General features: G+C 56.3%; 7 protein-coding genes across 7 annotated transcripts; 3 read left to right on the forward strand and 4 right to left on the reverse strand.

Moving 5' to 3' along the window:
* Positions 1 to 2,483: 2,483 nt before the first annotated feature.
* B0I36DRAFT_367393 (uncharacterized protein) lies at positions 2,484 to 2,942 on the reverse strand (the record flags this gene model as incomplete). The annotated part of the gene is made up of 1 exon (XM_046159452.1): positions 2,484 to 2,942. One exon carries the CDS (start codon positions 2,940 to 2,942, stop codon positions 2,484 to 2,486), a length of 459 nt encoding a protein of 152 aa, XP_046007118.1.
* Positions 2,943 to 4,551: 1,609 nt separating this feature from the next.
* Positions 4,552 to 6,173, reverse strand: B0I36DRAFT_393158 (casein kinase II regulatory subunit-domain-containing protein). Its single transcript, XM_046161458.1, has 2 exons — positions 5,553 to 6,173; positions 4,552 to 5,486 (listed from the first exon to the last, which is right to left on the reverse strand). The coding sequence occupies exons 1-2, from the start codon at positions 5,709 to 5,711 to the stop codon at positions 4,650 to 4,652; spliced, it is 996 nt and encodes a 331-aa protein (XP_046007119.1). The 5' UTR covers positions 5,712 to 6,173; the 3' UTR covers positions 4,552 to 4,649.
* Positions 6,174 to 6,389: 216 nt separating this feature from the next.
* Positions 6,390 to 7,633, forward strand: B0I36DRAFT_333431 (uncharacterized protein). The gene has a single exon (XM_046155219.1). It carries the CDS (start codon positions 6,399 to 6,401, stop codon positions 7,446 to 7,448), a length of 1,050 nt encoding a protein of 349 aa, XP_046007120.1. The 5' UTR covers positions 6,390 to 6,398; the 3' UTR covers positions 7,449 to 7,633.
* A 2,096-nt stretch (positions 7,634 to 9,729) lies between these two features.
* On the forward strand, positions 9,730 to 11,176 carry B0I36DRAFT_252777 (endoglucanase-like protein; the record flags this gene model as incomplete). The annotated part of the gene is made up of 2 exons (XM_046150706.1): positions 9,730 to 10,329; positions 10,439 to 11,176. 2 exons carry the CDS (start codon positions 9,730 to 9,732, stop codon positions 11,174 to 11,176), a joined length of 1,338 nt encoding a protein of 445 aa, XP_046007121.1.
* A 453-nt stretch (positions 11,177 to 11,629) lies between these two features.
* On the reverse strand, positions 11,630 to 14,612 carry B0I36DRAFT_367396 (fungal-specific transcription factor domain-containing protein; the record flags this gene model as incomplete). The annotated part of the gene is made up of 8 exons (XM_046159453.1): positions 11,630 to 11,958; positions 12,044 to 12,277; positions 12,335 to 12,807; positions 12,859 to 13,210; positions 13,270 to 13,788; positions 13,850 to 14,124; positions 14,199 to 14,299; positions 14,382 to 14,612. 8 exons carry the CDS (start codon positions 14,610 to 14,612, stop codon positions 11,630 to 11,632), a joined length of 2,514 nt encoding a protein of 837 aa, XP_046007122.1.
* A 671-nt stretch (positions 14,613 to 15,283) lies between these two features.
* On the forward strand, positions 15,284 to 16,079 carry B0I36DRAFT_26845 (uncharacterized protein). Its single transcript, XM_046151246.1, has 2 exons — positions 15,284 to 15,676; positions 15,827 to 16,079. The coding sequence occupies exons 1-2, from the start codon at positions 15,317 to 15,319 to the stop codon at positions 15,920 to 15,922; spliced, it is 456 nt and encodes a 151-aa protein (XP_046007123.1). The 5' UTR covers positions 15,284 to 15,316; the 3' UTR covers positions 15,923 to 16,079.
* Positions 16,062 to 22,655, reverse strand: B0I36DRAFT_26822 (nuclear protein 96-domain-containing protein). Its single transcript, XM_046151243.1, has 4 exons — positions 22,308 to 22,655; positions 22,100 to 22,207; positions 18,429 to 22,030; positions 16,062 to 18,294 (listed from the first exon to the last, which is right to left on the reverse strand). Exons 1-4 carry the CDS (start codon positions 22,414 to 22,416, stop codon positions 16,201 to 16,203), a joined length of 5,913 nt encoding a protein of 1,970 aa, XP_046007124.1. The 5' UTR covers positions 22,417 to 22,655; the 3' UTR covers positions 16,062 to 16,200.
* Between the last annotated feature and the right edge of the window lie 659 nt (positions 22,656 to 23,314).

Consider the following 23,314-nt stretch of genomic DNA (forward strand, 5'->3'; position numbering starts at 1 on the left):
CTTCCACGGATCCCTCGTTTGGCAGCGGCGGCAAGAGGGAGCGTGCAATGCATGTCAGCCCCTCAGCTCCGCGCGCGTGTGTGTGTCACATTGAGTCAACGTCCGGGCATGGGCGGACTTCTGAGGCCGGCTAATTTCTTGTCAACTCCGCTTTCTCGGCACCACCCGCGCGAATGGCAAGCCGACTCTGCAAGTGTTTCTGCCATGTCCCGCGCATTTCCTGTCGTCAGCCGGAACAGCCGCATTTCGGGGTGACGCACACCTGTTTGCTTGTCCTTGCAGGGGTTTTATTTGTCTTGACGCCTTGACCACGGCGTGCGGTTGTGTCCACTTATAGGCTCGTCGAGACTTTCTTTTGATCAGCTGTTGCACATTGGCAGAACCTGTAGATCCCAGACTGCATGGCGACAAACCCGATCAGCCTGCATGCTTCAAGTAATACTGCGCATGACCACAATGTCAACATGGGGCTGCCCTGCAGTGCGCTTACATCCTGAAGCACTATGGTGCGCTGGTGCGCGATGACTAATTGGAAACGTTGTATACTTGCCTTGGATCGCCCTGAGTTTGAATTCCGCAAGCCGAGTGAGACAATATGTGCAGCCACCAGATGTCTGCGGCTCTGCAGAGGGCATGGCCAGGTGAGGTGAGTGAATGCCGACCTAGGTAAATAGCTGACGACTATCTGGCAATCGTCCCTCTTCATCGCGAATGCAGACAACTTGCCACGTATTGAAACTGCTGCGCCCAAATACTGCCCCAACCAGGACCTCGATTTCCTCCATGGCTTTCTGCCCTGGTACTGGAGGCCCTCTCACTACCTCCTGACCGGGACTCCCTCCAACCAGGCTCGTTCTTGACATTCGTGTAACTCTGGTGGGAAAATGGCCACCACTAAACTTTGTGCTAGTCGAACGAACATGCGCCTCGTGACGGTGGTGTATCAGGACTTTGGCCATGTTGTCTAGCACATTTCTTTGTCCGACTGCAGGCCATACATATTCCACTTAGTCGCCGTGTATCTTCCCGGACTGTGTAAGTATCATGGCGAACGAAAAGGCATTGTTCTCCATTATCCAGCGTTGCTGTAAGCACAGCTGCTGTTCCCGAAACGAGCGGGAGAGAGATTATTTTTCTGTTAATCCCAGACTGTTAGCATCTGTCCAGAGGCAGCAGCCCTGGTTGATGCATTGTCTGGAGCGCAATGATGGAATTTCATCTCGTGAATTGTCCCTTTCCTGATAACGTCAAGAACTCGCTTTGAAGGTATTCGCATCCTGGAATGCCTATTGCTGTATGATTCGCCGGTGCCCGGTAAAAGTATGCCGCTCGACGACATTGATATTCATTTATCTGGATCTTGAGTTATCGTTCTTGTCGATCCGTGAGCCAGTACGAGCACAGTATAACTCAGAGCAACTAAATAACATATGTGAGGATGTGCTATAGAGCCTGACTCAGAATCAGTGCTCTGGAGTATATTGTATACTACCTGGGGCTTTTCCTCTCTACGTGGACAGTTTCATGCTCAGTCTGGTTTGTCCTCTTGTACTTCTCTGCTCGTTAATTTCTACCAAGGGTCGATTGGTATGGACCATTCGAGATCGCATCGAATACGACGGGGGCCACCGACTCATTTTGAGAAAGCTGGCCTTGGGGTTTAAACGGTCTGAAGCGGGCTCAAAGGTCGTGACCAATATCCCGCGTCCCCATACTAATTTCCACGCCCTACAGAGTTTGGATATTTTGCATGCCTTCGAAGTGCTCTCTGTCGCCTAGGTCATATGCTTGGATTGGCATGATGGTTATGGGGGATTGCGTGTTGGTGAAACCGGGAGAACGCCAGAGAAATGTTGGGATAATATAGTCAATGTGGCGTACTACTCTCTTGTTTGCAAACCAGGCGCTCGAGAATCAATAAGTCTGCGAGTAGCCATCCCGATCAAGAAGGCTTCCGCTGTGGAATTTCCCGACTGCACATGACTGTCATTATTCCCTCCGATTATGAAGACATAGTCCTATCAATTCGCGAGCCCTTGTCAGGACAGACTTGTCTCTAGGGTCCGAGACGACAGCTCGGGGCCGCTCAATAATAACAGCTCACTGTGTCCCCACTGAGATCGTTGTGTGAAATGTTGTTCTTTATAAGTTTTGCTTAAAGGAGTGTCGAGAATGTAATTAATGCTGTTGCAGGGTTTCCATAACGTATAAAGCCCCTGACTGTAAGTCAGGTGACGCTTCCTTGCCCTCCTATCAAACCCCCACACGTCTACCAGCGCCAACTTGCCGTACAAAGAAACTGCCCGGGCAGGACGACCGCATCGAGTCTAGCAGGGTTCATCACTCCTCCACCGCTCCGAGATAAACGTGATGAAGCTCGGAGATACTTTGGCGGCAGAGGGGGGGATCCCAATTTCCGCCTCCACGTCCTCGTCCCAGTAATCTCTATGCCTTGCTAGCGAGGACATATGGCCCTCGCCTTCTTATAGCCCCGGGTTGATGTCGTAGTAGACCTCGGAAGTGCTGCCAATACCCTTGCTAGTGCCCGGCCAGAGGGAGTTGCAGAGCCCGTTGCAGTCATAGTCTGGCTGCGGGTTCCTGGGCACGCTGGCCCCCTTGCCGTCGAGACTGTACTTGTCCCTGCTGGTGACCTCAAAGTCGTAGCAGAAGCCGCTGCTGGGACCCTCGCCGCAGATGCGCACGCCCGGCAGGTAGAGCTGGTCGAGCGAGCACTTCTGCGGGATGCCCACGGGCCCCTGGCAGCGCTTGGCCGCGTTGAAGAATTTGTTGAGCCGCCCGTTGTAGTACGTGATGGCGATGTTGTAGTTGGCCTGGCCGCCGCCCTCGCAGATGCAGATGTTGCGGTTCAGCTTGTCGGCCGCGCTGGCCTGCCCGGCCATGGCCAGCAGCGCTGTAGAGATGACGGCGGCGGAGAAGTGCATTTTTCCTTTCGAGGGGAAAATGTCAAGATGAGATATAAGCGAGGGGTTTTATTGGAGCTGAAATGTCTGCTTGTGCTGTGATGGTGAATATTTTCAAATAGTCAAAATCTTGGTCGATGTCGAGCTTCTTTATATAGCCGAACGACGAGCTGAAGATCGAGATTCCCCACCAGCGCCAAGACAAGTCGGTATCCAGTCCATAGAAACTGAAGCTGACGATGTTTTCTGAGGCACTGCATGCCAAGCTGCTTGAAATCCGCCCATGAAGGACACGGACAGGGAAACACTCGTGGTCGACCAGGACCTCGCTCAGGCCTCGTGCGCCCTTCAAAGCACATCAGGATGACGAGCCGGGCAACAGCAGGGGTGTTGTAGGCCCCAGTCCACTGGGCGGTGTTGATTCAGAGTGGGAATATTCATACCCGTTGTCATTCTGCCTGTGCGTCCCGTCGTGATATTGGGCCTGGGTTTGAAGGATTCAAGCCGAGACAAGGTTGTTTCATTTCGGTGAGATCAGATCGGAAGCTACGAAAGAGTCGAGCTGGCCTAAAGAATCCGAGTGCCCAAGTCATGTCTGTGACAATATTGTGTCGCCTTCCGTGGTGGCTTCCTATTCCATGAAACGTGTGACAAAACGAAGAGGAAACCATTTACAGTCTCATCGCCCGAACCGCGGCACCAAAATTGGACAGCTATCCGGTCTGGGCCAAGGACTTTTAGTCAAGAAGTGGAGTAGAGACCATTTCCGGATTCATATCCCGAACGCTGACATGACAATGGACGTTTTCTGATCGCAGTGTGCCATTGTGGAGGAGCGAAATCCCTGCAGGTCTGGGTTCCTGTGTCGGGTGGCTGAGCTTAATGTTTTCCCGATTGAGATCTGGTGGCGATTGCAAAATTGCAGAATAAGGAGACCAAAGCAACAAGGCGGAATGCGCTTGGTTTGATAAAATTCACATCTGCGACCCAGAGGTATTCTTGTTCACCTCGTGAAACACGGTTTGACTGAATCAAGTAACCAGTTGTCGCAAGCACTTCGTCTCTGCCTAAAGTCGTTTGAGTGTTCAGGTTCTCATGAGCGTGGCTTCCTGAGACAGTCACGTATACCCAGTCCGAAAGTTTTCGTGGAAGGTTGTGGCACACAACCGTGGACGTCTCTCAGGCAAAGGCTGGGACGGTAGACACCATGCCTTGACTAGATCTATTCCTTGGTATCAATTTTGGATGTGGTAGATTAAAGGGAACACTGCTTGCCGAAAAAATGCAGTGTACAACTTGTCTATGATGAATGATGCTCCGAGACCCCACGCGCCGCCGCCTCCCCCTCCCCAAACCCGTTTTTTGGCACCATCGTGGAATTCCATGTGTCTCTCCTGGAAGCCTTTCCAACCAGAATTGTCGCATGCTGTCACCAGCAGACCCAACGAGGCATTGCTTCATACGGGCGTATCGCTCAGCCGAATTGAGGACCGGCCGCGAAAGACCCAGACGGAGGCAGGTCTTCTGCCACATCCACCGCCCAGTATCAATCGACTTCGATTATGTCTGGGTTGCTCAGGACCCATCACGACCTGACGGTCGTCAGTATTCCCAGGCTTCGCAGAATGCAAGCTGCCAGACTAGTTTATGCATCTGACGGCGCCTGTGATTCTCCTGCAATATCGGATGAGTGGAAATGCCCCAGTCTGCTAACAATTTTGACATCATCTAGAGTTCGGAGTTGGCACCATTCGTCTCCATAGGGCTACCACCCTGGCCGTTTCTCCTCCGTGCCCTCAATTTCCGTACCGGCCTGCCATTCAGGTTCATGCTCTCATCATAATCCTCGCTGTCTGGTTGCTCCTCGGCGAACCGCCGCGCCTCATCGAGCTCTGTGATGTCTGTCGGTTTTTGCCTGAGCCACTGCATGCGCGGCCCGGACCGCGCAACTTCAGAAACACGGAAACCGTAGATCCGGGGCTCATAGATCTTGTTGGGACCCAAGCCAGGAGCGATGTTGCAGGTGTACATGCCGTTAAGCATGGACTCTCTGTCGTCCTCCGTTATCCTAGCGCCAGCAAGCACGTCCGCTCCGCGTTTCGTCAGATCGTATTCGGGGAATGTGAGGAGGAAGAGCGAGCCGAAAGTGCGGCCGAAGAAGGCACCGTCCACGGTCTGGAACCTGCTGTTGGGCGGCACGTAAACATCTAGGCAGGATGGGCAGAAGAGCTTGACAGTCTCTTCGCCAGGAATGTCGGACAACCCCACTGGCAGCGTCCTCGCCTGCTCGCAGTGGCTTCGCGGGCACACACCGAAGTGGCCGAGCTCGTACTTTTCCGACATTTGCTGTATGCCTGCACGAGAGCAGATGAAGCGCTGGTGGATGAGACCGTAGAGCATTTCGGCAGAGGATTCTATCACCGAGAGATCACTAGCTATGCGGCTGTGGTTTCTCCGTTCGCCGTGGCGCATTGGGCCGTTTCCGCCCTCGATTGACTCGTCCTCGTCCTCTTCCTCCTCTTCCTCTTCTTCATCGTCATCCTCGGGCTCGACATCGAGTATCATCTGGGGGCGGGTTTGTGGTCAGCAGACACTTCAAGGACGCTGTGAGGGCACAGCAGAAGAACCAACCTCGAGCGCCTCTTTGTACATTGCGACCTGGGTCTGGAGACCTGTCAAGTTGAAGTCATCTTCGATAAAGTCCTCTGAGACCTCGGCAAAGTACTCGTGCCCGAGCAGCGAGCAAAAAGACGAGATCCAGGATTCGGGAGTCCCCGAGGAGGACGACATTGTGGAGTCCAGGTTTGCGGTTGGCCCACGGCGAGGACAAGAACAGGACGGGTGCTGGTGGTGTTTGTGCACAGGAGGAGAGCACAGGTCGTGTCGGGGCTAGGCTGTGCGACTGCAGCAGAACCTGAAGGCGAATATATAAGCGGTGCCGTCACACGATGCGGCGCGGTGTGAGCGAGGTCTTGACGAGACGTGCGGGCGGCGCAGCGGCGGGGGTGGGAAAGAGGCGGGTGGCCGAGGAGGGGCAGCACTGCAAGTTTGCAGGGACCACAGCCTCGAGGGTCGCAGGCGGGCAGCGCTCGAAGGTGGCCGGCGCGGACGCTGGGCGAGGAGGGAGACGGGGGTCGGGTTCGACGTGGGCAGGCGGCTCTCCTTTCGAGCACTCGGGGGCGTATCGTGAGGTGGTTCTTCGTAGACGGCGTGGAGAGGCGACGTCGGTCCAGATCTGCAGCAATTGCTGGCTTATCCATGCAGTGTGTGCCTATCTCGCCTTGCAAGCACAAACAGTCCTGCACAAAGCTGGTGCACCTGCTCATGGCCGTGCCGTGCGTGCCTGGGCAGGTGGGGAATTCGCGCACGGACCACTAACCCCATTGGCTGGGAGGCTCTTTCCAGTTGGTACAATGTCGTGGTGGCCCTGCGTCCATGACGGCCTTGCTGCCCTGATCCAGATCTTTTCTCAAAATTATGCTTCTTAGAAGGTTGTCGCCATCATCGTTGCCATTGCGAATACTTCCGTCACAAACCTCAATACCCTTTGCACGGGATGCCCGGCTGTCGCGGAAGTTTGCAACTTCACCCGGAGATGTGTCCGTCTCTGGCGTGAGTGAAGTCCAAGGACCACTGGACACCCCATCCATAAAGACACTTGTCTGGGAGACGTCCGCACCGCTTGTCATCAGAAATGGCCACGACCTTCCAGCCATCACCAAGTGGTTCGCAAGCGGACATGGTGAGCGCTCGCCAGCATTTACAGAGTACTTCCGCAGCTTCGAGGAGTTGTACATGCCGTACGAGTTCACAACGGATCTGAGCCACAGCAAAGGCTGGAATACATTTCTCGAGTGGATGCGCGGACATTCGTCAGTGCAGGTGCCCGCCCTGGAAGACATCATAAGCTCTTCCCTCTCCCGAGCGCAAGACGGTCCTGCTACGTTTCACCAGTTTCAAGCTCCCCTGCAGCTGTTGACCTGCGCAAGCCAGTATAACTGCAACGCCCACGAGGACAGCCTTCTCACGCAGCTATACATTGCCCAATCGGACATTGGGGAATTACCAGCAGAGCTCAGACACGACCTCCCCGTCCCAGACCTAGTGAAGAACGCGCCAAAGGGCGACATTTACAGCTCGAGCATCTGGCTCGGACTTCAGCCGACGTATACTCCCCTGCATCGGGACCCGAATCCAAACATTTTCTGCCAGCTGCATGGTCACAAGACCGTGCGCTTCATGCCAAACAAGGTCGCTCTTGATATTTACAAACATATTCAAAGGATACTGCAAAGCGGTGGGCACGCTTCTATGAGGGGGGCAGAGATGATGCAGGGTCCCGAACGTGATCTATTGCACAAAGCGACCTGGCATCCAGAAGCGCAGGATGCCCATCATGCACACATATCGGAAGCAACCGTGGGGCCTGGCGATGCGCTTTACATACCAAAGGGCTGGTGGCACACCTTCGTTAGCCGAGGCCCAGTAGGCTCAATCAATGCGTCGGCGAATTGGTGGTGCAGGTAGTCGGCAAAAGCTGCTGACGACAAGCGGCGGAGGACGTGCCCGACTCATAGCATGTGTTCAGAACATCGAGGGTTGCGAGTTGTCAAGCACAATCTAGTCTCTCTGCGCCTTTGCAATATGTCGATTCCTGGATGTGAACGTTCTCCAAGGCGAGCTCCTACGACCTGGACATACGCAAATCAGTGCAATACTTCAAGCGGAATTAGAGACATGGCTCAATGGTCCAGAATCTGGTATTCCAGGCTTTCCGAACTAGCGTGGTGAGCGCACTCTTTAGGACTACACCTCAGGAGCAGTTTTGTGGCTGCTGTATGCAGCATTGGAGCAGACTGTATACCCGACAACGCACCGGGATTATACCCGACTGTCTGCCACGCCCGCACACATGAAACCGCACAGAGCGACTAGGCATCTTCACCTTGCGTCACAAGTTAGCATGACTTGTCAGCCATATTTTTCATGATGAAAGTAGCCTCGTCATGCCTTCCAGCAGATTGCGTACGGAGAAACAGTTCCTAGTATGTCGGATACGGCCTGTTGCCGTGGCCTGTACGCCAACTACGGAATCTTTCACGGAAAACTATCAGCAGGCATTTACGCCGGCAAGTGACACATGTTATCATTTGGCCAAATAATCAGTCCAAAGACTACAGCTGAAGAGTCAAGAGGACATGGTCGCTGGGCTGTGAGCGCACTCGCATAGCACGACACACGCCCACCTCGGCAGCCGCTCCCGCCGGCTGGGCTCAGTTCTCTAAGCCCGCCATAAACCCCAGGCGGATTGCCACTGAGCGCCACGCAAAATGTTTTGCAGGCGGGGACTGAGCGTATTTTACCAACTTCGAGCTGCCCAGGAGGAAGATGCCTGCATGTGACGTAGCTACCTCCACTATGTAGGTATCTATCCAGACTAGGCAACACGGTCACATGCCCAGGCCCCAGCCACTGTGCGGGTGTGTGCCAATGACAGAAGGCAGGGAGGGGGACAAGGCCCGGCTGGAGCCGGCCATGGGTGAGGCCAAGACTTGACGAGAGAGAAGGAGACGGGGAATGGTGGAGGCGGCGACGTAGTCGTACATATGTATGCGCGGACAGAAATGGAAAACTTGGACAAGCAGATCAGGTCCAAGTAGGAGTTGCCGTCCGATGTGCCGTCACAGCACCCGCGATGCTCCCTCATCCCACGCCACGTTCATTAGCCTGCAGAGAGGTAGGCTCCCCCAGGGGCGAAAAGGATGCAGGAACCGGGGCTCGTTGGGCGAGTCAGAGCACATTTCGCGGAGGCGTGATCCGGCAATCGGTGGTCGTACCGCTGGCAGGAACCAGGGTCCACCCTTGGCCGTCCTTCGAAGTGTGTGTGTGTGTGTGGAAATATGCACCATATAGTAAGCCCAAAGTCCAGATATTTGCCCAGCCGTCCAGTAATATGCAGAGCCATGCCCAGATCCTTGGCTCGGATCTGGCGAGGGTCAGGTACCGTCGGCAAATGTCGTGAGCATCTACAGGTGGGGATCTGGGGCTGAAGTGGTCGAGACGGGTCGAAAAGGGGGGGTCAGGAGACTTATACACCCGTGAGCGGAGTCGGGGGGAGGGGACGGTCGTCCGATCTTTTTCGTCACCAGACATATTTCATCGTCGACCACCTGTGAACATTGCCAGGGGCCAAAGCAACCGACAAACCCTAGTCCCATAGAAGCAGGCGAGTGTGGGGTGCGGAATCCGGGGCCGAGATCCCAGATGGGGGTGTGGGATTGCCCGATCTGGGAATGCGGCGGCACATGTTCCATGGCACGGGTTCTTCAACCCTCCCTCTCCGCACAACATGTCGACGCACCCCGGCCTAGTGCCGGCGGCGACGACCTGGGAAGCCTGGCGCGTGCGGGAGAGCGGAGGGGAGGGTTGCATTACCTTGCTAATGGTCTGCTGCGCAAATGGGGTCACGATCTGGGGGTGCGATACCCCTGGGGAATGCGGAGATGGTGGAGGAGGCGAGAGAAAAAAAAAAAGAGTCCTGGTCAACATGTGGTGGTATCCGGCCCGGGGGAACAAGTGACGGCCCAGCTTGCGCGTGCCATAGATATATAGCTGGCCGCCGCGACATGTTTCCTGGAGAGTTGTTCCGTGGATCAGCAGGGTTGCCAGCTCCTCGAGACTATACGCCTCTCTCTCGGTTGTGCCTCGTTTCTTTCCTCCAGCTGCCTGCCTGGTGATTGGCCCGTTTGCCACTTATACTCGAGTCGAGTTGCCCACTCACTTGCCCGTCGAGCAATCCTCCTCCGCCATGGCTCGCAACATGCTGCTGCTGGGCGCCACGGTCCTGCTGGGCCTCGCCGCCGCCCAGAAGCCCAACGGCAAGGAAGTCCACCCCAAGATCACGACGTACCGCTGCACAAAGGCCAAGGGCTGCAAGCCCGAGACCAACTTCATTGTGCTCGACTCGCTCGCCCACCCGGTCCACCAGGTCGGCAGCAGCCTCGACTGCGGCACCTGGGGCAACCCGGCCAACGCAACCGTCTGCCCGACAAAGGAGGCCTGCGCAAAGAACTGCATCATGGAGGGCGTCTCCGACTACTCAAAGTACGGCGTCACCACCAGCGGCGACTCGCTGCGCCTGCAGATGATTGTCGACGGCAACACCGTCTCCCCGCGCGTCTACCTCCTCGACAAGACGGAGCAGAAGTACGAGATGACAAAGTTCACCGGCGGCGAGTTCGCCTTTGACGTCGACGGCCGCAAGCTGCCCTGCGGCATGAACGGCGCCCTCTACCTCTCCGAGATGGAGGCCGACGGCGGCAAGAGCCCGCTCAACAAGGGCGGTGCCTACTGGGGCACGGGCTACTGCGATGCCCAGTGCTACACAACCCCCTTTATCAACGGCGAGGTAAGTAAACCGAAACTCCCTTGTTCTTTTGAGAGGGCCCATTGGGCTGTTCACCCTCGCCCTTTCATCGTGCCGGCCAAGCCAACTAACAAAAGTAACCCCCCCACAGGCCAACATCAAGGGCTACGGCGCCTGCTGCAACGAGATGGACATCTGGGAAGCCAACAGCCGGGCCACGCACATTGCGCCGCACACCTGCAACGTGACGGGCGTCTACGAGTGCAAGAACGCCGCCGAGTGCTCGCGCGAGGGCGTCTGCGACAAGCCCGGCTGCGGCTGGAACGCGTACCGCAACAACCAGACCGACTACTACGGCAGGGGCAAGCAGTTCGACGTCGACACGACCCGCAAGATCACCGTCGTCACCCAGTTCCCGGCCGACAAGAAGGGCAACCTCCTCGAGATTGTCCGCCTCTACGTCCAGGACGGCAAGGTCATCCACTCGGAGACGGTCAACAAGCCCGGCATCCCCGCCGTCGACTCCATGACCCAGGAGTTCTGCGACGCCACCGGAGCGGGGCCCTTCACGAGGCTCGGCGGCCTGGTCGGCATGGGCGATGCGATGAAGCGCGGCATGGTCCTCGCCTTCTCGGTCTGGTGGGACGCCGGCGGCAACATGCAGTGGCTCGACGGTGCCGCGCAGGGTGCCGGCCCTTGTGACGCGACCGAGGGCAACCCGACCAATGTCGTCAAGGTCGAGCCATTCCCCGAGGTTTCCTTCAGCAACATGCGCTGGGGCGAGCTCGACTCGACCTACGGAAAGCCCAAGCCTCCCGGACCCCCTAAGCCGCCGGGTCCTCCTAGCCTCCCCGGCCCTGTCCACCCTCACGGCGTTCCTCGTGTCTAAGTATGTGTTGACTAAGGAATGATACACGGAAATGGGCAAAATACCTACTGCGAGGATATATACTTGAACTGGAATCATAGTTGGAGCATCACCAAGCGCTGGCCTGGCAAATGTATTCTACAAGCTAGAGGTTAAGATGAAGTAGTCAAAATGCTACTATTTTCATGTCACCTGTATCCGTTCCTCGAACGACTGTTATTTGCAACGTGCAGAGTGATTAGGGTGCGGCAAAACCGAGACCCAGCAATAGTCGTTCGTCTTTCCATTCTGAACTGATAAACCAATCAACGCCAAATAGAATTTCGCTCTCTTTACAAATGTATTCCAGATCCAGGCAGAGTGCCATAGCATGAAGTGGGCCCCAAAAAGTTGTATGCCACATTCCAAGTATTGGCCACGTGGTGAGGACAAGGCAGGCTTAAAGGACCTGTTTCTGACTTGAAACATAACAGGCTACCATACCAGATCCGATGTGGGCATGTTGTCGATAAAGCCTGGCTCTGTGTAGCCCATCATATCCGTCAGATCAAGACTCATGTCCGAAAAGTCGAATTCGGGAGGCAAGAAGCTGGCCGCGCCCGCCGGCGGAGGCAGCATGGCCGCCGAAGCTGGAATGCTGAGGCCAGCAGGCATGTGATGATTGCCTATCGCCATGCCTCCGCTACTGTTCATCGTGCTTGTGCTGGGCGGGACTTCGAACATCGAGTGCCGTCGACTTCCCGCGGGTAGGGTCTGTGCTGATATTTGAAGCATGTTATTGTGATGGAGCTGCCTTGGTCGAGCTACGCGATGTTCTGGTCAGCATGTTTGTCATAGCCGTGTGATCTGGCAAGTCGAGTATCTGCTCGGATGAGAAGGATGACCTACGAAATCCTTGAGCGCAGTGTCTCAGTGCGGATGTGAATTTTGTACACTTCTCAATCACCGGGTTGCGATGGTCTATCAGCGGCAAACATTCAATTGCTTGATTCAGCACCGTCTTCTGCTTGTGAGTCACGGATGCACTGCCATTCCTTGGTAGTGGCATTTGGTTGTCCAAGTCCAGTGGGTTGACATCTTCGGATATCATGATGGCCACGAGGGTCAAAGCTGCGTTGAACGCTACACAGGAAAATTTAGTTAGGATCGGGTGAACCAGTACAGGGGTGGCCCTCTTACTGTAGTACAACGTAAACCACCAGGCTCCCAGCAGATTTCTGTGCTCTGCTGACGAATGCGTCGTCGTAGATACTACATTGACGATGACCTCGGCAGACTGAAAGCAACTGCTCTTGCTTCGATGACTGATCTGCCAAAGCACGGAAGCCTCGTGCGGATCCAGCACAGAGCCCTGGAGAAGCTCTAGGTAACGGTCCAGTATTGGACGGTGCGCCAGTATGCGCAGATTGTGATATCGTAGCGTCAAGATGACCCGGAGTTTCTTTTGTAGTGAAAGTACGCCCGAGTCCGCTGCGAGCTCATCCGCGTTGACAAGCTTCAGGCTGGCTGGTAGTGATGACCGCCATGACACGAGCTGCTGTTCCGTCTGGAGAATCACAGAAGCAGTATCAGCTAGCGGTGTCGGTGTGCTGCAGCCAATGTTATGGGCGTAGAGCATGTCAATGACTTTGCACATTATTTGGTGTAGCGAACTGCCTTGCAAGTCAGTAGGGAGCATAGCATGTGATTAGAATCCGACCTACATCGTAACGTTGAAGAATGCTGTGCTAACTTCTTCAGTAGACCAAGAACATGGGACGGCCTTGTTCTGGCTAGAAAATTCCATGTAATGAGCGGGAAGCGGGGTCCGGACATAGCTTTCAGGGATCGCGGGCGGCCGTCCAAAGGTCATGCACAGAGTACGATCAAGAATGATACAAGCGTACCAAGTCCGGATCCGTGTTTCCCGCTCAAGGGGCGCGTGTCGTCTCAGCGCCTCTTCAGAGTGAAGGCCGAGTTGGAGGGCGGCTTTCACTGCGAGTCCATGGACAGTCCATGTTCGTATGGAACGTTGGGTACTTTGAAGGTATTGGGTCATCAGGAGCATGACCTGCACTGTCGCATTGATCTCGAGTTAGCAAGCATCCTCAAGGCTTCTGGAAAGCTCAACACACCTGTCTCAACAGAAGCCGAAGTCATCATCTGGCCTACACACAACGCTTTAGCTCGTCCTAGAAAGACGTCACCGTGAACAGCCCGTTCCGCCGCGTTCATGCCAGCATCCATGTCTGTGCTCATGGCCATCGCCATGACCATGTTGAGCAGGCCCAGCCAGCTCTTCTTGACACCTCGAAAGCGACAGGCTCGAGCACTCAGGTAGGTCTTCCAGAATGTCTCCTCGTGGATGTATGGAAATAAAAGGCCGGTGTCGCTGAAGTATCTCCTAATGAGCCGTGTTGTCTCCTCCTCTGGAGGGATGTGAAATGTCTCGGGACTGCTCCTTCGTCCTGTCCATGAGACTTTGCGTGCATGGGATGGTGGTGATGGCGGCCTTGAGACGGCCAATGGAGGTCTGTGTTTCTGCAAGTCATCGTCGGGACATGGGGAGAGTGGTCCCGTGCGTTGCGGGTCTTTGATCACTGTGCTTATGGCACGACGGATCACACGTGTGAATGCGATATTCGATGTTGGGCCTAAGAAGACGGTTAGAGATCATAGGCATCCCCGGATAGTCCTGATGTGGTATTTTCCTACCAAAGTATGCAGCAGAGTCTTCCTCGGCGGCAAACTCGATGCTGCCAATCCCGTCAGTGACATCGGGCGAGTACACGGAGCTCGCATCGTCGTCGTCATCCGCAGCCACCGAGACTTCGATGCCGGGGCCAGTCTGGGCCGTGGGTGACTGGTTGTTCTCGTCACGAAATGGCATGTGCGCTGGCGTCAAGAGACCAGTCTGGGAGTTCTTGCCCTTGAGCACGCGCAGATCACGCTCGACAGCAGAAAGACGAGCTTCGACGAGATCAAGGAAGCTGCCGGCGACGAGCCATGTCAGCATGACCAGCAATCTAGGACTTGCACCAGCAGATCGCACGTGTAGACTTACACCTTGGGCACGGTTGCGTTGGCAGTAGGAGGGTTCTGTGCATAGATGCATTCGATGTCCTGTGCCTCGCACGAGCCGCACTTTGGACGCTGCCCGTCACACTATTGGAAGCTTGATTGTCAGCACGATGCTCTGCATGAATACTTGGACATCATCACATCAGGGTGTCCGGGCGTGACTTACACGAGACTTGCGGGCACGACACCAGCTGCAGGCGACTGGGATGCGACGGCGCTTGCGAGGCCCGTTCTCGGCGTGGCCATCATCGTCGCCGTTGGTCGTCGTGTTGGAGTCGCGACGGTGTACCAGGTCGTCGTCGTCTTCGCCGCCGCCGCCACCGCCGCCGCGAAGGCCATTGATGTGGTCGGGCGTGCTGTTTGGGGGCGACGCCGCCATGTGCTTATGGGTGTGCATCCAGAGTGAATGGTTTGAAGTTGTCAAGAGTTGCCGCCTGCTCTTGGCGTTGGCAGGCCGAGGTGTTGTTGGCTCCTAGCCCAGAGCTTGTGCCTCCTTGCACAAGCCGGGGAGATAACAGTTTGCCGACGTCTTGTGAGGCGTTCAAGGTGACGTGGAATAGAGCTTGGGAGCGCAGTGTAACGCGGCCCTGTCGATCGATCTCAGCAACGTGCCGCCACTCTCTGTGTGTGTTTGTCGGCAATATCTGCGTGTTAGGATAGGTAGGCCTCCTCAGTCCTGTTGGTATCGCAAGTTTTGGATCTCCAAGACATCCAGAAGAGAGGAGATGCAAAGGGTCTCGTTCTCAAGACCTGCAGAGAAGGAACGAGCCCGACACCGGCTCCTTCCCGCGATCAGGGTGCAGGTGTCTTCCGCAGATAGCCAACTTGCACAAGACTTATCGCCGTTGTCAGCCTGACTCCATCCTCTGCCAGTCACTCTCCGGCGCATCCTACGACCTGTCGCGCTGGTTGCTAATTGTGAGATCAACCGCCAACAGTCGAGTTGTCACCCAATCCCCACCCGATTACTGTACCGGCCGTCGGAAAAAAGGAACCCCGCTAGACATGAGATCGCTGCCCCCCGGGCCCGACCAAGATCTGCGACGTGGTTGTGCCTGCAGGACATACGTAGACTATGGACGAAATACAGACCGGCTCGCAATGCGCTGCCAGGCACAACCGCAACTCGCCAAACGAAGCTGTGTTCAAACCATTGGGTGTGTCCACGATTCCGGCGGCCGGCCCCACCTCGCCCCGGCGCCGTGCACACAGAGATCCACCGTGCTCCGAAACCCGGGCTCCCGCGAGAACTGCAAGATGGCTCCTCACTTGTGCTCCTACTCAATACATGTGCCATATAGCAGTCTACCAGCTAGAGCTGCATTTCTTTTTGGGCAGCACTGCTCCGAATCCTCCTTGCTCCTGAGCCCGATGCAATACGACACATCGGCCGGATCGGCAGCAGCTCTCACCAAATTTCCCCAGGGATCGGCCTTCAACAACAGAGTGTACCCCGGAACAGTAAGCAACACCATTCAAAGAACTCCCCCCTTGCTCCACACATCCTGCCACGCACGCAATCCTCAGGTTGTTGTTGTTGTTGTTGTCCCGTGCACGTGCTGTGAGGGCCTTGCGCGCACAAGCATTCTCAAGCTAACTGGCTGACTGCTGTGGTGTGCTTTTGAACACGGGGGCGTAGACACGTCCCACGACACACGGCGCATACACGGGACTCATATTCACACATGCACAGACCAGAAGAAATAGGCACTGATTTTGTTCAAAAGACGTGTACACACGCCTCCATGGGGCTCATTAAGTATCTATCTACTGCTACATATAATTGACAAGAGACGGCGTGGCGCGCTCTGGTCAGCCGACTTCCACATAATCCAGCAGTCGTGCCGAGATAGGGACTCTGTCGCGTGCATTTCGGGTCCTTTGTTGCCCCCACCAAAAGTTTTTTGCGTATTTCTTCTCCAATTCTTCGTCGTCTTTCTACGTGGGGATCACGTTCGCCTTCGCTCAAGATCCTACAGCATTCCCTATATTTCCCTAGCGCCCATCTGAATGGCTCTCAATGTCCAGCCATGATGCTCGTGTAGTGCGACCACGCCAGGTCTCGCGAGTGTCGCAGCAAGACATCCTCGGTAAGCGGGAGGTGGAGAATTCTCTCGTGCTCCATCTGTATATGAGAAGACTCGGGTCAGTAACTTCGCTACTTCAAAGCACACACCGCATGACGGGAAGCGTTCATGAGGAGAGATAAGACTTACCTGGCCAATCTTGGCCATGCCCGCCACAACCTTGGCAACCTCAGCAGCCATGTCGGTTAGAGCGGCATACTCGGTGATGCCCGCCTCAGGGCTATTGCCATGCATCGCTGGCAGTCCTTCCAGGAGCGCACTGACAAGCTCTGAAGGAGGCTGCTCGTGGCGTCGCTGGTAGCCCATGAGCTCGAGGAACAGCTTGTACACCTCGCCGCCTATGTTCCACTCGGGAACGCGCGCATGCCTGCCTTCAAATTGCCGCAGCACGTCTGCAAGCGCATCGTAGTCGCGCTGGATGATCGTCACAGGAGCCACCTCCTTCACAAATGTGCGGTGAGCGTCGGCAAAGGACTCGGCGCGTAGCAGGCATTGAACCTCGCCTGTCGGGTCTTTCTTGACGCTCCTCATGAACAGCGCCTTGGCGTGCCAGACCCATTGTGTGGGAATCTTGTAGTCCTCGACGAGCTTCTTAAAACTGCTCGAGTCCTCGCCGCCGATGTGTCCGGCGTGGCGGCAAAGTTGTTCCTGGACAGCTCTGCTTCGCGCCAGGGGATCACTCAGGTGCAGCAGCACGAATGTCGCCTCGAGCCAGTGGCCCTCATTTGTCAATTGGGAGGCGAAGGCAATGGTCATCGCATCTGCCTTCTCGTCTGCATCTGCGCCGAAGGAGACCTGACCAGAGCTGACAAGAGCCTGGCCAAGCTGCCAGCTTAGGCGGTAATCGAGTGGCGAAAGTTGAGAGTTCTCAGGCTGAAGGACGGCCTCGAGATCGCACCTTTCGTCAGAGTAGAGTTGCAACAGACCCCACAGAAGATCCTGGCGGCTCTTGACATCTGGGTCGTTCCAGATGCCTGCTATGCCGCTCTCGAGATACCAGCTGACGGGGGCATCTTCTTTCTCTTGTGCAATGTCGTCTCTGAATCTCTTGACCGCGTCTGCAATAAGTCCATTTGACGAAATTGCGTACCAGAGTCTCAGGCCAAATGCTTGCTGCCAATTCAGACCGAAGCGGCGGGAGATGACAAAAGGCTCGGACCGGTTTTCAACTGCGCCTTTGACACCTTCGCATGCACAAACGTTCCCGCTCAGCATCTCGTACAGTGCCCGGATGGGTTGCGAGAACTCAACGAGGACGTGCGCGTCTTGCCACTCGCGTATCTGGTCCCGCATGTCGCGCTTCACATCGTCGCTAGTTCCAATCAGCGCAACGAGGGTGGCCAGGCGGAAGTTCTTGCCCTCCAACAAGTGCTTGCAAGCCTCGGCTTTTTTGTGGCCCGAAAGTGCGGCCAGAGCCTTTTCTTCACTCGAAGCAGCCATGGCAACGGCTTTGCTGGTCTGGGACTCAACCATGCCTTCCCAGAAGCGGGAGAGCTCGTCGCGTCGGAGAATCTCAGCGGCCGCCGGGTGATTGTGAAGATCAGCGGGGATCTTGGCTGCATCAAAGAGGACACTCGCCAGTTCCCAGACAAGGCGTTCGTGATCGGCAGCGGTGTTCTTGCCTCCATCTCCGCCGACAGCGAAATCCTTCAACTTCGTGGCCCGGTCGAGGTGCACAGAAGGGATGCCATCTACAAGAACAACCTTGCTGAGCCTCTGGTGCAAGGCTAACGACCTAGCCGACATCTCGTTCGTGAACTTCGCTATCCGGATATCTTGAGACTCAGTGACGATGCCGTTCTTGGTCACTGTCATCAAGCCATTCTTTTCTGTTATCCTCCCTGAACGCTTGAACGCAGAGTGATCCGGGGTGGCAGCAAAAACCAGTGCCCCACTGGGACCCCAGTTAGGCCGCATGGTATCGCGCCATTGTCGCTCGGAGGCGTTCATGTCACTCTTGGTCATGGTCTTCGTAACACGCTTGTAGGGCCACTGCAATATGAGAGAAAACTTAGTTAATATATTCAATCTTTTGTCTGAAATAGAAAGCCAGCGTAGATCGTGTGAAGCCAATCCTAAAACACATCCGCACCGAGGAAAGGGACAAAAATTAATTAGCAACCGACCTTAACACCCTGTGGCCGATGCGGCGCCTGGGGGGCCTGGACAGGCGCCTTGGCCTTGTCGAAGAGTGAGTTCATCAGATCGATGCTAGTAGCGAAGCCACGTCCATCTGAAACGACTCTTTTTTTGTGGAAAAGGTCGGTCTTGCTGCTCTCGGCGACGGCGCGATATCTGTCGTTCTCGTGGATGCTCTTGAGAAGGGCTCTGTCGCGCTTTTGGGGGCTGACAGACTTGGTGAGCATGTCCTGCCAGTCGTCTCCGGCAGCAACCTGGATCTTCACGGGCGTCGACGTATCCCTGATGGCACGCATTCTTGCTCTCATGATGCCAGCCGGGGTTTCCTGGACCATGTCTTGGACCTCAGCAGCAAACGAGTCATCTTGCTCCATGGCTTGATGCTGTTCGAGGGAAGCACTCGCATCTTCAGATGCCTCGAACGTCGCATATTCGACGTCCTCCTCGTCACGAAGGACAAGGGCCTTGGACGCCGAACCCACGGAGCGCTCAGCTAAAAAAGACGGCTTGCTCTGCTTGCGCTCAGCCATCTCTTCTTGCTCGTCACTCTCATATGCCAGATTGGAATCAAAAGCGCCAGGGATCTGGCTTTGGCTGCGTCGAAACTCGTACAGCTCTTCGTCTTCTGCCGAGCCAGCATCTGATGACGCAGCGAAAGAATTCCATTGGCTCGCCCGAGGGGGTGCTGCGACAGGCTCCTGCTCAGTGGTCTCGTCTTCCTCATCGCTGTCATCAAGACCGTATGTAGTGAAATGCTCAACCGAAAAGGTCCATTGGCCGGTCTCTTCCACGTAGCTCTCGAAAGTTGTGTTCTCGATCCTCTTGAGACGTTCGATATGCTTCTTGACGGACGTCGTCTTGCCACGTGACTTTCGTGGATAGGCATTCTCGAGGCTGATGAGCGAAGGGACATTCAATCCCTTACCGACCGGAGGCTTCTTCGCAGGGTTCGGGTAGACCGTCGCTGTTCGCGGCACGAGGATCACAATGTTATCAAAAAGCTCATCGAGATTGATGGATGTCAGATCGACGGGAACCTTGAACTTGACATAGCCAACATTGTCTCGGCCGACGGTAAAGTTGGCGACCCGCTGGCGCTGGACGCGGTTCATGTTCTGGATCTCCTCCTTGCTCGGGCTCATCCAGTACTGACCAGGCTCGCCATCACCGGTCTCGATAGAAGCGTTGACCGCTGGTGACTGAGGCTCCTCCTCGACGATAGCCAGTTCATTGCCCTTTACCTGCTCGGTCTCGGGCTGGGATGAGCTGATCGGAGAGACTCCGTTTGTGCCATTGCTTGCTTGGGGAGTGGCAGCCTCCTCTCCGTTCTCGATAGCCTCAATGGTGTTGGACTCGAAGCTGACGCGCTTGTTCAGTTTTCTCGACCCGTTGGGGGTCTCCTGCAGCGGTTTGTCCTTGGTCGGCGTGGAGAAGAGGTCGGAGCGCAGCTCACGGTTGATGACAAGCTTCTTCACACTGTTGCTCCCATAAAGGCGAGAGCCGGAGCTTGCGGAGAATGCACCCGGTGCCAGCAAAGTATCTTCGACGTTGAAGCTGCGACGGAGACTGTTACTCGAGATGCTCTTAGCAAGGCTACGAGTCAGACTTCCGCCGCCAAGGAGGCTCTGAGACATAGCACCGGGGGTGCTAGCGACACTGGAAGGGCTTCCTGGGGTTCCGTAGGTGCTGTACGAAAATCCAAAGCCATTGCCCTTGCGCTGGGGCGTCGCGTAACGTGAAGCAGAGGAGGGGTTCAGCTTGTACATAGGCAGGATTGATGGACGTTTTGCCTGCCTCTTGCCAATTGGAGTCGCCAAGGGGCCGGGGTTGGTGACTTCGTTGTTGCCGATGTTGCCGAACAGCGAAGTTCCGTAAGCAGAGGGGTCGTTCACACTAGCGGTCAAAGCAGTGGGCGTGGACTGGTTTCCCATGGAGCCGCCGAAGAGGGAGTTGGACTGCTGCTGCTGGTTCGTCGAATTGCCAAAGAGTCCACCAGACTGTTGGTTGTTTGTGCTTGCGCCGAAAAGGCCCCCACCAGTAGCAGGTGTGCTGTTCCCAAAGAGACCACCGCCAGTAGCGGGCTTGTTCTGGTTGCCGAAGAGACCGCCTGATTGGCCCTGGTTCTGGGTGGTTTGGTTCATGCCACCGAAGAGACCACCGCCAGTGTTGTTGGTCGTAGTGGACGAGCCAAATAGGCCGCCACCAGTGGCAGGCTTGTTGCCAAAGAGACCACCACTCTGGCCTTGGGCGGGCTGCCCGAAACCTCCGGTCGTTGTGGTACTGGCACCGCCACCGAAGAGACCTCCGCCAGTAGTGCCAGTAGTCGCTGTGCCGGAGCCAAAGAGACCTCCAGGCTTTGCCTGAGGCGTGCTGCTGCCGAAAAGGCCACCGGATTGCTGCTGTGGCTGGGCGCCGAAGCCGCCGAATCCAGTGCCTGCGCTCTGCTGCTGGTTGTTCTGAGCACTGCCGAACAAGCCACCACCTGTCTGGCCCGTGGCTGCATTGTTTTGTGCGCCGAAGAGACCACCGCCAGTGTTTGCGGCGCCAGTAGTGGTCGTTCCAAAGCCACCGCTGCCAAACCCTCCAGTGGCTGGAGTAGTGGTCGATGCGCCGAAGAGACCACCGGGCTTGGGCTGCTGTGTCGCACCGCCGCCGAAAAGGCCACCTCCAGTGGTGTTCGTGGCTCCAAAGCCACCAGTCGCGGTGTTGGTGCTGCCAAATGACGTGCCAGGATTGGAGCCAAAGAGGCCGCCAGACGGTTGGCTTTGTGTGGCAGTGGTGCCGCCACCAAACAAACCACCAGTCGTTGCAGCCGGCTTGCTGCCAAACAATCCACCAGTGCCGGATGAGGCACCAAAACCTCCAGTTGTGCCTGTTGTGCCGGTGTTGGACTGGCCAAAGAGCCCTCCACTGCTGGCTGCAGGAGTGCTGCCGAACAGACCACCTCCAGTTGAGGTGGTGTTGGTCGTGCCGAAGCCGCTGGTGGCCGCGGGTTGTTGGGCCGTGGCGCCGAAACCACCACCGAATGTGGTGCTGCCAAAAGCACCGCCGCCACCAGTACCGCCGTAGCGGCGGTTTTGAGCGTAATCGACGAGGCGCAGTTCTTCTGCAGACCACTTCTTGTAGGGGTCCACAAATAGGATGTTTTGGAATGAATTCTGTGCACTGCTGGTCGCTGAATCCTTCTCGACGAACGGCTGGAAGTTCGTGATGGCTGCAGTGCCAGGAGGGTCTCCGACGGCACCTAGAGCAGTGCTAGCAGGGGCATTGTTGGTGCTGCCAAAACCGCCGAACCCTCCTGTCGTGCTTGTTCCGGTGCCACTACCGAAGAGGCCACCACCAGTTGTTCCCGTTGTAGCACCGAAGGCGGGTTTCGCCGCGCTGCTACCACCGAAGAGACCGCCGCTTGTGCCTCCTCCGAAGGAAGATGTGGTGTTGGTCGCGTTGTTGGAGCCGAAGCCGCCGAAGCCACCGCCGGTTGTCGCTGTCGTGGACGAGCCGAAGAGACCGCCGCCGGCTGATGTCGCTGGGGTGCTACCAAACGCAGGCTTGGCACCAAACCCGGAGCTGGCAGTAGAACCAAAGGCGCCTACGATGCTGTTAGTCACACAAGTCTCGAATGCATACGCATGAACTCCCATAGGTCGCCAGGGCTTACCCGTGTTGGAGCCGAAGCCAGAGGTGGTGCCGGTACCACCTCCGCCGAAGAGACCTCCGCCAGTAGTGCCGGACGTACCAAAGCCGCCAGAGTTGTTGGCTCCAAACCCTGCAAATAGGGAGGTCAGGGATGCCCGTTGTGAAAACGAAGGCGAATGGGAGCGCATGGAACGCCAGACGGAGATTATCGCGCAGGGTGTATTACGTACCGGATGTTGTATTATTTGTAGTGTTGCCGCCGAAGCCGCCGAAGCCACCAGAAGTAGTGTTGGTGTTGCTGCCGAAGCCGCCACCGCTACCGAAGCCGCCGAACGACATGATGATCGTTCAGTGATGGCTCGCTGAGAAGGGGAGACGATCGCGTGCAGCGCGTGTGATGTGGTCGACTGAGAGCTGCTATCAAGACGAGGAAGACATGGAAAGCGAGGCGGAAAGAACGGAAAGACTTTTGGGAGTCTGGGTCTCGTGGCGCGTCAAATGTCGCACGATGACGGGTTGAGCGGACGAGAGAGCTGCAGGTCGTCGCCAACGGGCTGGACTTCAATTGAGATACCGCAGTAGTCGTCGGATGGAAAAGGAGATGCGCAAGGATACGACGCCTGGGGAAGCGCGAAATAGCCTGGGGTTGGCAAAATTTTGGGAAACCCTTGCCTGAGAGAGAGGGCGCAGGAGGTGGTGGTGCCCGTCGCAAGAGGCAAGCAGCGAGGGAAGGGGAAAGGACGGACGCGAAAAAGAATTAAGAGGGGGAAGCAGGGAAAGGACGAGATGAGGTCGGTCAGTCAGAGGGCGGCCGTGGATGGGGCGGCAGCTCTGGGCGACGCTCTGGGGTCGGATGGTGATGGTGGATGGGGAGCTCCAAAAACAAGCAGCAGGAGTCGTGACGACGAGCAGCAGGCAAAGGGCAAAGTGTTTTTCTGGGACGGGGCCAGTTCGCGCACAGCTTGAGCTGCTGCACCAGGCCGGGCTGGGTCAGGCCTCGACGCGGTTCAGCCACTCAGGAGACGCGAAAGCTGTCGAGGTGGGGCGGCGAGCTCCAGTGCTCTCCAGGTCGCTGGCGGCCTTTGCGCTGCCACTGGCGAACGACCTCGGGACCTCGAGACCTGAGGAGACCTGAGGAGACCTGAGGAGACGACACACTGTCAAACAGGCAAAAGGAGAGTCACCACCGGCACTGAGCACCGTTGTTGCACAGACACGTCGTCAGTCACAGCAGCCC

The sequence above is a fragment of the Microdochium trichocladiopsis genome (assembly GCF_020744255.1).
Source record: "Microdochium trichocladiopsis strain MPI-CAGE-CH-0230 chromosome Unknown B0I36scaffold_10, whole genome shotgun sequence".
In the NCBI taxonomy this organism is placed as follows: Eukaryota; Fungi; Ascomycota; class Sordariomycetes; order Xylariales; family Microdochiaceae; genus Microdochium; species Microdochium trichocladiopsis.